General features: G+C 55.6%; 5 protein-coding genes across 5 annotated transcripts; 3 read left to right on the forward strand and 2 right to left on the reverse strand.

The window, feature by feature from the left end:
- Positions 1-419: 419 nt before the first annotated feature.
- On the forward strand, positions 420-1,889 carry TIF6 (Eukaryotic translation initiation factor 6). The gene is made up of 3 exons (XM_018272008.2): positions 420-648; positions 764-835; positions 1,013-1,889. Exons 1-3 carry the CDS (start codon positions 614-616, stop codon positions 1,644-1,646), a joined length of 741 nt encoding a protein of 246 aa, XP_018132742.1. The 5' UTR covers positions 420-613; the 3' UTR covers positions 1,647-1,889.
- Positions 1,890-2,912, forward strand: VE01_02500 (uncharacterized protein). Its single transcript, XM_059463444.1, has 2 exons — positions 1,890-2,569; positions 2,620-2,912. The coding sequence occupies exons 1-2, from the start codon at positions 2,264-2,266 to the stop codon at positions 2,779-2,781; spliced, it is 468 nt and encodes a 155-aa protein (XP_059319916.1). The 5' UTR covers positions 1,890-2,263; the 3' UTR covers positions 2,782-2,912.
- Positions 2,913-3,024: 112 nt separating this feature from the next.
- Positions 3,025-4,297, reverse strand: VE01_02501 (uncharacterized protein; the record flags this gene model as incomplete). Its single annotated transcript, XM_018272010.2, has 2 exons — positions 3,025-4,186; positions 4,246-4,297. The coding sequence occupies 2 exons, from the start codon at positions 4,295-4,297 to the stop codon at positions 3,141-3,143; spliced, it is 1,098 nt and encodes a 365-aa protein (XP_018132861.1). The 3' UTR covers positions 3,025-3,140.
- A 48-nt stretch (positions 4,298-4,345) lies between these two features.
- On the forward strand, positions 4,346-6,517 carry SER1 (phosphoserine transaminase). The gene is made up of 2 exons (XM_018272011.2): positions 4,346-5,950; positions 6,019-6,517. Exons 1-2 carry the CDS (start codon positions 4,922-4,924, stop codon positions 6,241-6,243), a joined length of 1,254 nt encoding a protein of 417 aa, XP_018132858.1. The 5' UTR covers positions 4,346-4,921; the 3' UTR covers positions 6,244-6,517.
- A 2-nt stretch (positions 6,518-6,519) lies between these two features.
- VE01_02503 (uncharacterized protein) lies at positions 6,520-13,117 on the reverse strand. The gene is made up of 4 exons (XM_018272012.2): positions 12,771-13,117; positions 12,525-12,680; positions 8,549-12,418; positions 6,520-8,481 (listed from the first exon to the last, which is right to left on the reverse strand). The coding sequence occupies exons 3-4, from the start codon at positions 12,174-12,176 to the stop codon at positions 6,812-6,814; spliced, it is 5,298 nt and encodes a 1,765-aa protein (XP_018132859.1). The 5' UTR covers positions 12,177-12,418; positions 12,525-12,680; positions 12,771-13,117; the 3' UTR covers positions 6,520-6,811.
- Positions 13,118-13,652: the final 535 nt, after the last annotated feature.

Here is a 13,652-nt window from a genome sequence, read left to right on the forward strand (position 1 = left end):
TCCGTATCACTGGGGAATCTTACATGCAGGTTGATATGCAGCCTCAATTTGACTCACTTTGGCGGGCCGGCGGGCTTAAAATTGTAGTAAATCTGTGACTCCTCCCATATCCCCGTAATCTTATATTATTAGAAATTCAACAAAGCTTACTACGTTCAATCTTTTTAACATTCCCAATCCCGCCTAGATCCCTTTTCGCCATCATAATTCGTCATCCCCTTGCATCCTGCGGCGTAGAGTCACAAAAAAGAGTTCTCCAGCCACAGTCCTTTGCCTCATTAGCTGGCTTAGCCTGTTAGTCACCCACCCACTACGCCACCGTGCCCGCCCCACACCCTTTCCTCGGCTTAGCGTCATCGGTCCTTCGCAATTCTTCGCTATCAGAAAGCCTAGGCGGGCAGAAAAAAGAAAGAGAGCGATAATAGTTTAAGTATCGCACTATCGTCTGCTCGTTGCATTACCAATAAAATCACACCAAAATCACCAACGACCACAACAACAACGACACAAACTTCACGAACTAGAAGTTTGACGACTGCAACTACTGTTCGAGAAGGACATAGACAAGATAGACAATATACTAGACCAGCAGCTACATAATCTACCACCGAATATGGCTGTCCGCGCGCAGTTCGAGAACTCGAATGAGTAGGTGTACCCCGCCATGAGGCTGCTCTTTGCGATGGAAGAAAGGAACACACTCGACGCATGGAGATGGTTGCGCATACGATGAGGAGGAGGATAGTAGCTAACGAGATGATAGGGTCGGAGTCTTCTCCACGCTCACAAACTCATATGCTCTTGTTGCCGTTGGCGCGAGCGAGAACTTCTACAGGTAAGCTTTTGAACTTTACGCTGTGTTTGCATCCCCCACCCCACCACCACCAGCACCACCAGTTGCGCATATCTCTGCCACTGCCTCTCGAAGTCTTCGACCTACAATCCAGCATTTCCCACAAATCCCACAAATCCACAAAGCCACACACATCACTAACACGCTCTCCCCCCACAGCATCTTCGAAGCCGAGCTCCAAGACGTCATCCCCATCTGCCACTGCACCATCGCCGGCACACGCATCATCGGGCGTCTCACAGCCGGAAACCGCAAAGGCCTCCTCGTCCCCACCAGCACGACGGACCAAGAGCTGCAGCACCTGCGCAACAGCATCCCCGACAGCGTGAAAATCCAACGCATCGAAGAGCGTCTCTCGGCTTTGGGGAACGTCATCGTATCCAACGACCACGTCGCGCTGGTCCACCCAGACATTGAGAGAGAGACGGAGGAAATCATCGCTGATGTCCTAGGCGTAGAGGTGTTCCGCCAGACGATCGCGGATAATGTCTTAGTCGGGTCATACATGTCGTTATCGAACCAGGGCGGGCTTGTGCATCCGAAGACGAGTATCCAGGATCAGGATGAGCTGAGTAGTTTGTTGCAGGTGCCGCTTGTGGCGGGGTCGATTAATAGGGGAAGTAGTGTGGTGGGCGCGGGGATGGTGGTGAATGATTGGCTTGCGGTGGCGGGGTTGGATACTACGGCGACGGAGCTGAGTGTGGTGGAGAGCGTGTTTAGGTTGGGAGAGGGGATGGCGCCGGGGATGATTAATACGAGTCTTAAGGATACGATGGTGGAGTCGTTTTACTGATCTGGGAGCCGCGGTGCGGGGGATGAAAAGTTTGGGTTGGGGGTGCTTGGTTTTCTCGTTTTGGTGGGGAGAGGGATGAAAGGGATAAAGGGGTGGATTGATTACCTTGACCTATGAGGATTGGGGCGGTGGTATTCGTTGGGGATGCTGAGTTTTGAGCGGTATTGCTCTGCCCTAGACGGTGTTGGCGTGGATAGATAGACGCATATCCTGCGCCCGAGAAGAGAAACCTTTTGACCCCGTTTACTACATGCATGCATTTACTCTGCTGTGATTTTGTGTGCAAAATAAGCTTCCTGCGCATGTGTGTTTGTCGGTATATGTGATTTATAAGACCCAACCAGCTATTTTCATTGTGGGAGGGGACAGCCAAGTCTTATGCACAGTATCAGAATCACCTTTATTCCCACCTCCAACCTCTCCACATACTTCTTCAATATAAACAATAACCCTCTTTATCCAAGAACAGCAAATTCACACCCCCGTCTTAAATCATTACCGCCCCTCGCCAAGCCAATTATCCTCCGCCAACCAACACCCCCAATCGCCACCCGTCTCACATCAACAACACACCAGCCACATACCTCCACCACGCATCCACCGCCTCACAACCTGCAATGCCACCACCCCGCACCACAGTCCCAGACTCAGACGCAGACTCCTCACCCACCTCAGCATCTACCTCCCCAGAACCCCTAGCCCCGCCCTCAACAACCATTGCACTGGGGACGTCGAGAAAGCGTTCCGCGTCCCCTGACCCCAGCTCTGCGGATGGGGATGATGTATCAAAGCATGTCCCAAGAGCAGTGGATGCAGTTCAAGGACCCTCAGTTGGCGCAGCAAATACTGATGAAGGGACTACAACGGCCCTGGAGCTGATGAGCGAAGAAGCGAGGGCGGAGGAGAAGAGGGTGAAGCAGATTGTGAGTCCTTCCGCTGAGAACTGGGTGGAGAGGAGATACTAACGAAGCAGGAGGCGATCAAAGCGCGCAACAAGGAATTAACCGCTGAAGTGGAAGCTATGGAAGCAAAGCTTGCGGATGCGAGGGGGAAATTGAAGTACTCTCCCCTCCCCTCCCCTTCCACTCCACAGATACCAGTGATATATGAACCCTTGGTGGTTGATAGTAGCTAACGGAAGAAGAAACCCTGATGCTGCAGCAACGGTGAAGGCGCATATCAAGCGTTTGCATGCGTATAATGAGATTCGAGATGTTGGGCAGGGGTTGATTGGGTTGATTGCTGAGCAGAGGGGGGTGAGGATTGGGGAGTGTTATGATGGTGGGGAGTTTGGGGTTGGTGCTAAGGATTGAAGAGCTGGGGGGGTTGCTTTTGGCTTTGGAGTTAAGGGAGTTCATGGGGCGTGGATGGAATGGCGCGGGATTTGCATAATTGGCTCGAATATCGGGTGTGTATATGGGCTCTGGGCTGGCTATTTGCAGTATATCGAAGTATATATACGATTTCCAAAAACGTTTCCTCCTTCGCGAACGGCTACGACGCCTTTTCAACACTCTCCCCTCTCGGAGCTCCAGTTCGCTCATACGCCCCATCCGCACTCAAACTCGCCTCAATAAAATCCTCAAGCTCCTCACTCACAGTCTTCAACTTATCCTTCACATTCTGCACCCCCTCGTTCCCCACAATATGCCTGGCAGGCGGATTCTCATGCCCCCCAATCGCCGTCAAAGCATGCACCGTCTCCAGCACCAACCGATCCGCCGACTCCGTCGACAACTCGGGATACCGACTCACGATCCCCTCCTCCATCCTCTCCCCACTCTCATCCAGCTCCTCCTCCGGATGATACCCAACGACATTACACAAGATATCCCTCGGCCCCGGCGCCGGATTCTGCCCACTATCATACTGCGGCAGCTGCGGCGCGAACACCACCTTGTTACTCAACACGCCCACCTCCATATTCGGCTGCACAATCGTAACCTTGACATTAAACGGCGCGACCTCATAAGCCACCGAATCGCAAAATCCCTCCAACGCCCACTGCGCCGCAGAATGCAACGCCATCCCTGGCGTCGCAATATGTCCCCCCACTCCCGTCAGGACAAGCACATGTCCATTCCGCTTCGCCCTCATCATCGGCAGCGCCGCCTTGACAAAATTGACATGCGCAAAAAATACAGTCTCAAACTGCCTCCTACACAAATCCCTCGTCGCATCACTCACGCCCAACTCCTCCACCGACCCCACCACCGCCTCGCTCGAATTACAAAGCAGAATATCCACCCGCCCAAACGTCTCAACAGCCTCCGCTAACGCGGCCTGCGCGCTGGATACAAGGCGGCCATCACATCTGATCCCCCGGATGCGGTGGGACCAGCCTTGCGTGGTGCGGCGAGGGGATTTGCATTCGTTGATTAAAGCGCGGAAGGCGGCGGAGCGGGCGGGGTCGGAGAGTTCGGTGGGGGGGAGGCCGGCGGCGACGTAGTCGCCGTGCGCGAGGAGGAGGCGGATGAGGCGCACGGAGAGGGGGGAGAGGGAGGAGGTTAGGAACCAGACGCGGGGGGAGTTGTGGGTTGCTGGGGAGAGGGGATTAGTTGTGGGGGTACTGGGGGGGAGGAGGGGGTGGGGGACGTACGGAAGGAGGCGGGGGGGATGGGGGGGGGCCGGGAGGTTGGCCCTTCGGACATGGTGTGGTGGGCTGTTTGGGGGACCTGTGAGGGGGGTCTGGCGGGTGGGTTCTTATAATATCAATGGCATTGCCTCTATTTCCGGCAGTCGCTCTTTTGCCAGAGACAGGCGCTGTGCGGGCGTTGGTATATATATGAAGTTGATGATGTTTTATGGGGAGTTGTTATGAACGAGGCTGACAAATTGTAGCATCTGGGACAGAACTGTACCCCACGGACGAGGCTGCGGAAAAACGTAAACACGACACACATAGGAAAGATCGAGCGCACGGACGGAATCTGCACAATCCCGTCATCGGCGATATTTCGTGCAATCATGAGTCAATATGTGAGAAAGTTGCATGCAATTGGATTTACCCGCAGGAGTCAGAAGATCGTGATTGAGTGAATATAAACACCTCTTAATCCTCTAATTCCCCCGCATTCGTGGCCTCATTTTTTTACACCTTTGCTAAACCAAAGATTCCCTCATCCTTGGCCGCAGAACTTTTAGGAAATCCCCCCACTATCTCCAAAATCCACCCCGCATTCTTATATTTATATATCAACAACACCTCCTCTCTTCTCTTCCCAAAACACACACCCCCCCCCAACACCAACTCACCAAACAACCAACCACCCACCATGCCCGCCCGCTCCGAAATCTCCTACTTCGGCGCCGGCCCCGCCGGCCTGCCCACCTCCGTCCTCGAAACCGCCGCCGCCTCCCTCGTGAACCACAACGACACCGGGCTCGGTCTGGCCGAGCACTCTCACCGCTCCGCGCTGGCCTCCGGCATCCTCGAGGACACCAAGGCCCATCTATCATCCTACCTCGACATCCCCTCCGACTACGACATCCTCTTCATGCAAGGCGGCGGCAGCGGCGAGTTCTCCGCCACGCTCTACAACTTCATCGGTTTCTGGGTCGAAGCGCGCCGCCTCTCCATCGCATCCGCGCTCGGCACAGACGACGAGGCAGCCGTGACAGCCGCGCTCAAGAAAGCCGTCGACGAGGAGCTCAAAGTCGATTACCTCGTCACAGGCTCCTGGTCTCTCAAAGCCTCTCAGGAAGCCGCGCGCCTCCTGGGCTCTGAACACGTCAACATCGCTGCCGACTCCCGCGTCGCTAATAACGGCAAGTTCGGCGGCATCCCCGAGGAGTCCACTTGGGCCCTCTCGAAGGCTCCAGCATTCACGTATTTCTGCGATAACGAGACGGTGGATGGTGTTGAGTTCCCCGCCTTCCCCGCCGCTATCGACGATGGCCGCATCGTCGTGGCAGATATGTCATCCAACATCCTCTCCCGCCGCATCCCCGTCTCCAAATACGCCGCAATCTTCTTCGGCGCGCAGAAGAACCTCGGTACGGCTGGTATCACCGTTGTCGTGATCCGGAAGAGCCTTTTGCCGCCATCCCTCGCGACGCCGTCCGCGAAGTTGATGCGTCAGCTGGGTCTGCCGATGCCGCCGATTATTCTGGATTATGCGACGATTGCGAAGAATAAGTCGCTGTACAACACTCTTTCGGTGTTTGATGTGTATATCGCGGATTTGGTCCTGCAGTCGCTGCTGGCTACGTACCCGAATAAGGTTGATGGACAGCAGGCCGTCGCGGAGCAGAAGGCTAAGGCTATCTACTCCGCTCTCGAGGCACACCCACAAGTCTACGAGGTTCGTCCAGCTCCTTAACTCTCGTCACGTTCCCCTGTCATCCGTAACGCACCACTAACTCCCACCAGATCGTCCCCCACACCTCAGCCCGCTCCCGCATGAACATCTGCTTCCGCATCCTCGCCCCCAAAGCCGAAGCTGATTTCCTCGCCGGCGCCACCGCGCTCGGTCTTCAGGGTCTCAAGGGCCACCGCAGCGTCGGGGGTATCAGGGCTAGCAACTATAACAGCGTGTCTGTCGCTTCGGCGGAGAAGTTGGCTGCGTATTTGGGGGCTTTTGCTACGGGTGCGTAGATGTGTGTGTGTTGTGTTAAGTAGGGTTGGAATTGGGATTGGCGTTTTTTTTGTAGTTTTTTTGGGAGAGCGGTTTCAACATGGGTGGGTGGATGGATCCTTCACGACCATCTGGGGGGGATCGGGGGGAAAGTTTGATGATTAGGGTCTACGCTGAGAGTTGCAGCACCAATTTCAAGAAGAGGTAGAGTGGTGGAAGATGGGAGCTCTGGTCAGGTAGACGGAGGGACAGATTAAAGTACACAAAACAAAAGCAAAGTCTTCGAAGTTCAAACTCTCTGCATTACAAAAACCGAACTAAACGCATATTTATCACCCCCACTCCCCATAAACAACAAAAGCAGCAACAACGCAGGCTTTCCTTTCCAAGCCCCTTTCCCAAACGCCAACCCCACTCTTTGCGCATACATACAAAGCGCCCGCGTCCCTATGTCGCACAACTACTATATAACAACCACCTCCCCCTATCTTTCCATGCCATACCCCATGCCACACCCTTCCTCATGCCGCCGTGTATCAATCCAATCCAATCCCCCATCCACCATTACCTAATTCCCCCCCCCCTTTTCTAATCATCCAACTCAATCGGCCTCCCCTGACTCCCCTCCGGCGTCGGGGGCCTCACAACCGTAACCGGAACCCCTCCACCCCCACTCCCTGCGGTAGCAGGCCTCTCCTCCTCCTCCTCCTCCGCAATCGCCTCCCCCTCCCCCGCCACCCCACTCGTCCCCGCCCTCTCCCGTCTCCTCCTCCTCGTCTTCCTCTCCTCCTCCGCCGTATCCCTCCTCCGACTCCTCCTCGCACTATCCCTCCGTTCCGCACCCTCCGCATCCTCCCCCTCCGCCCCCCTCATCCCCTGCAACAACAGCGCCGCGCGCGCCGCGACATCATCCGAGCCGCCACCGCCACCGCCTTCTTCCGCCGCCGTCGCCCCAGAAGGCGCAGGCGACGATGCCTCCCCCGGCGGCACCTCGCTAGCCACGCTCTCCTGACTCTGCAGACCCGCTTCTAGCTCTGGAATCTCGTCGAAATCGGGGATCTTCTGCCCAGACGCAACGCGCACCTGGTGTTTATTCTGCAATCTCGCGCGGCGCCTACGATCGCGCTGATCGCGGACCTGCGGCGCGGCAGCGCGAAGTTTCTCGAGGAGAGAGTCCATAGCGCCTGCGGAGGATGGGGAGGGCGGGGCGCTGCTCCCGTCGGCGAGGGTGCCGCTGGTGACCTTGAGGAGCATGGCGTTCTTGCGCTTCATGCTGGCGTCGTTCTTGCGGCGCGTTTCCTCGAGGGAGATGTTCTTGTCGCGCGAGCGCTTCCACTCGGTCACGAAGATGGCGAGCTTGGAGAAGAAGTCGCGGCGCGCGTTTTCGTCTGAGCTGTCCTCGCCGTAGAACACCATGATGTCGTCGTAGGTGCTGATCATGTCTTCGAGGTAGAGCTGCATCTGCTCGGCCTTGCGGCGGGCCTCTTTCATCGAGCGCAGGACCACTTGCGAGACGCGGTCTTGCGGGTGGAATTTCTTCGCGTCGCTGAGGTTGCCGGAGTCGAGAGACATTTGCACGTTGCGGATGTTGTCGATGTACTTCTTGGCGTCGGTGCGGAGCTGCTCGACGTTGAGCTTCTGCGCGGTGACGACGCCGCCGATGTCGTCGGTGAAGTTCTCCCACTCGGGGTACTGCGTGCGGACAATGCGCTCGACCAGGTCGGCGAAGGTTGACTCGTTCTTCTCGTCCTTGACCATGCCGAGGCGTGCCAGCGAACTGAGCTTGAAACCACTGGCTTGCTTGTTCGAGTCGTTCATGTAGTTACCGATATCGAGAATTAGACCAAGAACGTTCATCAGTGACACGGAATCGCGAAGGGATTCGGACACAGTGACGACCTGGCGAAGCTTGGTCGATACATCCTCATACTCGGCCTCATATGTTCTTGTAAGAGCCAGCGCACGTATCCTCGACTTCCAGTAGTGGTGCAGCTCGAACGCGGTCTGAAGGTAGATCTGATCCTCTCTCGTCAGCTCCTCAGGGTCCATCTCACGAGCCTCCTTGTTCGCTTCGGGACCCGTCCAGTCCTTGCTATACGGAGCCATAAGCTTGGTAGTGTTGTCAGGGATGTTGCACAGATCGTCCTTCTGGAGGAACTCCATCACAACAGTGTTATCCAATACCTCCGTATCGCAGTGAATAATCATCTGGACAACCTTCTCAACCGAGTACGCCGAGAACTTGGAGAGAGAGATTTCTACACACAAAAGTATTAGCATCATCCATCCACATCACCTCGCCCCAACAACAAAAATAGTACTTACGGAACGTCCTAGCCAAGTCGCTGGAGATAATCTGCTTCTTCGCAGTCTTATTCCCGCTCGTCTTGCCAATCTTCTTAATCTCCTTCGCCATAAACAGCTTCTCCACCTCATCAAGAACACCCTTCCTCGTCAACTCCGCATACTTCTCCTCCTTCTCCGCCGGCGTCGGCGCGTGCGCCGCCCAATGCGTCGTCAGAGGAGTATCAACCTTCTCCCAATGCAGCGCCTTGAGCTTCTTCTTCGGTCGCGCCACGGGCAGCCCCAGGGTCGGGACTGTCGAGAACTGCGGCCGTGGTAGAAAGTTACCGGAAGAGTGTCCGGGCAGCGGAGGTGGAGGAGGTGGGCCCATGGCGCCAGGTAGTGGAGGAGCCCCAGGTATTCCAGGTGCTCCAGGCGGCGGAGGTGGTGGTGGCGGAGGCGGAGGTGGTCCAGAGAAGCCACCACCACCCATTCCTGGTGGTGGCGGAGGAGGCGGCGGCGGAGGCGGTGGTGGACCGTTGAATCCGCCAGCCTGGCCGGGCATAGGTGGTGGAGGGGGAGGTGGACCGCCGGTGAATCCGCCAGCCTGGCCAGGCATAGGCGGTGGGGGCGGAGGTGGAGGCGGCGGTGGTCCATTGAACCCTGTCGCAACCATTTTCTGCGCATCCTCATCACTAGGCGTCTTCGGCGACTGCGACTCGAGGCTTGGATGAGATGGTCCAGTGGTGATTCCATCGTCCTCGTCCTCACTAGCTCCGACTATCGGTACAACATTCTTCGAGCCCTGCACCTTCGGCGGCCGCCTCAGCTCAACAACTCTCGGCTTCTCAAATACCGCGTCGTCGTCGTCCTCTCTATCCGACTCAGCCAAGTCAGCATGCGAATCGACAGGCTTCCTCTGTATCCTCGTCGACCTCGACACGCTCCCCAGCACGCTATTAGTGAGATCTCTCGGCTGCGTCGAGCCGAGAATCGCCTCTCCGCCATCCATCTCCTCACGGAGAGCACGCAGACGATCAGATGGTCCGTTGTCCGCGCCCCATACCCTGCCTTCAAGCTTATACTGCGTCTTCTGGCGCTGCAGCTGCATCTCAAGGCGATCCATCAGCCTCTCCCTATCAAGTATACCCTTCATATGCTGAGGATCCGACTCGCCAAGCCCGTTCTTAGTCCCCTTTGACGCAGCAATATCCTGCGCATCGCGGAGCATAAGGTACAGCTCTCTCGTCTCGAGCTCATTACGCTGCGCCTCCTTGGCGCGGACTGAGTGCATGTTCTCCAGCTCGCTCTTCAGCCCGTCCGCCTGGCGGCGTTGCACCTCAATGACCTGAGCCTGCTCGTCCAGCTGCTTCTGCAGCTTCGCAACCAGGCCGTCGGCACCGAGCTCGATCTGCGCCTTCGCCTCGTCACGCTCCGCCATCGCGGCATCTGCAACCTGGCGCGCCTCTTGGGCCTCATCCAGCGCCTGCCGCGCTTCGGAGTCCGTGTGCAGCTTGTCGAGCAAGCTCTGCACCGTAAAATTGAGAGACTGCTTGAGATCCATATCTGGAAGCCTCCGGTCCATAGCGACGTAACTAAGCATGGAGTCCACCAGCTGGAACATCCGCAGTCGCTCCTCGCCATCGTTGTCTCTGATGAGCAGGAGATGCTGCAGCGCAGACACAAAGTAGTCCTGAGTCCGGCTCCCATTAACCTTCTGCATGATCGCATTTACAATCTGCGTCGGGTCACTAAGATCCTGAACCTCCGGCTCCTCGCCATCCTTCATGCTACTATTCTCGCGCTCCAGGAGGTCCTCGTAGTCGATGGCCTCGTTCTGCCGGAACTTCTCAATCTGCTTGTCTATATATTCGTACTGGAAGCCCTCCATCTTCGTCAGAATCCGCTTGATCCCGCATGCCGTGAACTGCGCGCGGATGTGCACACGCAGCTGCAGGTCCTTGTCCGGGGCGTCGATGGTCATGTTGATCAGGACGAGAGTCGCAACGGCGTATTCCATAAGCAGGTTCTCCATACCGATTCCGCCGCTACGGACTTCCTCGCTGGCGCCGACGAGACTGCCCATCTTCCCTCGGCCATCGATGGTGACTTCGACAATCCGCATCCATGCGTCGAAGCGACCATTCTCGCCCATCTGGTTCTTCACATGGTCCATAGCTTGGATTACGCGGAGATGTCCTTCGCCCTCGCCCCAATGGCACAAGAACGTTAACATCTCACTCACTAGCTTTCTGGTCGTGAGCCTCGGCGAGATCAAGGAGGTCGCCAGCGCAACAATGACTTGCTGGTGGTGAAGCGCATCATCGGCGCCATACTTGTTGTTCAGGAGAGCCTTCAAGCACTTCAGGATATCGTATTCCCGATCCAAGTCCTTGTCGCTGGTATTCCCATCAGCAGGCGCCGGCCCATTAGCCTGCCTGCGGTTGATCTTCCCAAGCACATTCGTCAGTGCAACCTGGCCCTGGCATTCGACGAAAGTCTTAACCCAGCTGATAGGTTGCGTCCGCAAACTGACAGCCAGACTAGCCAACTGCTTCTGCGTAATGCTGTTGTCCATCACCTTGCGAACAAACCATTCCGGCGTTCCCTCCTCGTCAGCGTTGGCCAACATTATCTCTGCCTGTCCATATATCCCCGACTGCCTCGCAGTTGTCCGCCGCTTCTGCTCCCCCTGCCATTCTGTAAGGCGATCCTGGTATACAAGTGTCCACTTCTTCCCCGGCGGATAGGCCAACATTTGGCGCCGTGCCTGGTCCGGTAGATTGTGCCATCCTCGCTTCTGCATCAGGGCCAAAAACTGCTGCTCGATGACCCTCTCATCCGCCGGCTTTGAGACGTCGAAGTTCGATGGGGATGACTGCATCATGGTATCTGGTCGATGGTATGACATTTTAGTGGTCCTATGCGACTCTCGACTCGAGGCTTGAGATGGTGCCAGCGAAGTCTGCGAGGCCGACGGCTGCACAGTCCTAGAAGAGCCATTCGAGGAGAATACGCTCGCCCTCTCAGCCGCAGAACCCACGCTCTGCTGATCGAAAGATTGCCGAGGATACGCCGCGGAATTGTTCGTCGAGTACGTCGAGTACGAGTCGTATCGTGAATTATGATTCGCATTGGAGCTACCAGGCCGTTGTGCCTGACCGGGTCCCCATTGCTGGAGCTGTGTTGTCCTATTCCCCGTCGACGCCATTGTAATATTCGCAGAGTTCGGAGGAGGTCGCGGCCCGGAGAGGACATGTGTCGAGCTGTTTTGTTGATTTTGCCCGGTCGACGGATCGTATCCTGGATATTGGTGGTAGTCCGAGCCGCCCATATTCAAGTGATGTGGTTGCGGCTCTTTCCGCATGGGCATCTGGTCACCCCGCGGGAGATACTCAACCGGTATCGGTGAGCGTCCATCGGGCGCATGGTCGTACGGCATCGAGGTTATGACGCCAGACATTGAATCTGTAGTTGGTGACGGGAGCTGGTCAACCGAGGCAATGGAGATGCCTCGAGCGTGCCGCGATGTTCTCGACGCAACTGATCCCTTGTCCTGGAATTCCGAGCCGAATTCGTCGCTGTCCTGCCTCCTGTCCTTCTTGCTGCTCCTCGAGAAGAAAGACTTGCCGCCGGAGGATTGGCGTGCCTTGCTATCCGACCCTGACATGGTGAGTAGCAAGTGGTCCACCCTGGAAGGTTTCCTCGGCCCTTTATTTATCAGTCGTGGTGTAGTCACCCGACGCGCCTTGTTCGTGTAGTGTCGTTACTGGAATCATTGAAGTCTCATGCCATGCCCCTCTTTGGTACTGCCCTGGACAGTGGGTATATCTATGTTGTTTTGCGTCTGGGTTATCTGTTTCGATAGGTACTGTACAAAAGCAGAAAGTCGAGCGACGTGTAACCTGTAATCTGTGGTGGAAAGGGAATCAGCATCGAAGAAGTTCCCAGGGTAAAGGGTCCCCTCGCGTCGTTCGTCTGGGCGATTCACTAAGGGGTGACGAGGGAAAGCGCTTACCTCGGCGTGGATGTGCAAGCAACGCTACGCAGAGTATGTTTCGCGTGTGGCTGTTGCTGTTGACTCTTGGGGCAGCTGAAGTTTGGTCGGAAAAGGAAGTAGTCGAGATTAGTCCAAATGATGATCGAGCAATCGAAAGCCTATAGTGTAGGGGTCCTGAGTTGGGCCTGGTCAGTATAAAGTTATGCTTTTGGGGGGTGCTGAAACCGTGCGAGTATGGTTTAGTATGGTTTAGTTAGAACGTACCTTTATGGATATAGGCACAAGCCACAAGCTGGGGGGGGGGGTTCGGGGGTGTTCCTTTCTCTCCAATGGGTGTGTTCGAGAGAGGCCGTAGAAAGAGCGATCTGCAGAGGAAGCGGCGGTGGGGGGGGGAACGGCAAGAGGCAAGAGGCAAGAGGCTCAGCGTACGGCTATGATGAAGTCGCGAATATATATCTCCCCAAGAGAACAAACGCCGAAAAGCAGAGTCGGTAATACTCTGTGTCGTATATCATAAGCAGCTGAGTGTCAGCAAAGGACAGCCTTGTGTGTTGTGGCGTTGATTATGTCTCTCTTTTCCAGATTATATGGCTGATGCTTGTGTTATGCTGTTATCTAACCGTGACCGTTCATGCACATCCCGTATCCACTGTATTAGCCACACACTAGCCACTTTAACCACGTAAAGCCACATCTCTCTAACTAAATTAAGCGATATTCTGGGCCGATGTGGCTTGTGCATCCCCTGAACTTAACCCGAAGTAGCAAGCAGCTAGAATCACGCTGATTGCCCGTTGCGCAACGTCACAAAAATATATTTGATTTATGAGTAAATACGTCAGAATAATTAATTAATTATTATCCGCAATCAGAAAAATAGTTTCAAAATTCTATTTAATTCCTCTATTTATTCTACAATTATCTGATTGTCGCAATACCCTCATCGACCCTTTCTACGACCATCACCAAATATTTTTCCCTATTACTACGCCATACTACCTACTACCTCCATACAAATTACCCCAGGGCTCGGCGCTTCTACCGCCATCTCCGCCTTGACAGGGGCCGCGCCATCCCGAACCTTCCAGTCTCACAACGCCCAAATGGAACGTCTGTGACCACGCGCTTTGCACCACCACCACATAC

This window comes from Pseudogymnoascus verrucosus (assembly GCF_001662655.1).
Source record: "Pseudogymnoascus verrucosus strain UAMH 10579 unplaced genomic scaffold scaffold_9, whole genome shotgun sequence".
Classification (NCBI taxonomy): Eukaryota; Fungi; Ascomycota; class Leotiomycetes; order Thelebolales; family Thelebolaceae; genus Pseudogymnoascus; species Pseudogymnoascus verrucosus.

Excerpts from the sequence above, each read along its gene's own strand:
- SER1 (XM_018272011.2), top strand. The coding sequence starts at position 4,922 with ATGCCCGCCCGCTCCGAAATCTCCTACTTCGGCGCCGGCCCCGCCGGC. Across the intron at positions 5,951-6,018 it reads CACACCCACAAGTCTACGAG|ATCGTCCCCCACACCTCAGC; the intron begins GTTCGTCCAGCT and ends AACTCCCACCAG.
- VE01_02500 (XM_059463444.1), top strand. The coding sequence starts at position 2,264 with ATGCCACCACCCCGCACCACAGTCCCAGACTCAGACGCAGACTCCTCA. Across the intron at positions 2,570-2,619 it reads AGAAGAGGGTGAAGCAGATT|GAGGCGATCAAAGCGCGCAA; the intron begins GTGAGTCCTTCC and ends CTAACGAAGCAG.
- VE01_02503 (XM_018272012.2), bottom strand. The coding sequence starts at position 12,176 with ATGTCAGGGTCGGATAGCAAGGCACGCCAATCCTCCGGCGGCAAGTCT. Across the intron at positions 8,482-8,548 it reads CGACTTGGCTAGGACGTTCC|AAATCTCTCTCTCCAAGTTC; the intron begins GTAAGTACTATT and ends TTTTGTGTGTAG.
- TIF6 (XM_018272008.2), top strand. The coding sequence starts at position 614 with ATGGCTGTCCGCGCGCAGTTCGAGAACTCGAATGA. Across the intron at positions 649-763 it reads CAGTTCGAGAACTCGAATGA|GGTCGGAGTCTTCTCCACGC; the intron begins GTAGGTGTACCC and ends ACGAGATGATAG. Across the intron at positions 836-1,012 it reads GCGAGCGAGAACTTCTACAG|CATCTTCGAAGCCGAGCTCC; the intron begins GTAAGCTTTTGA and ends CTCCCCCCACAG.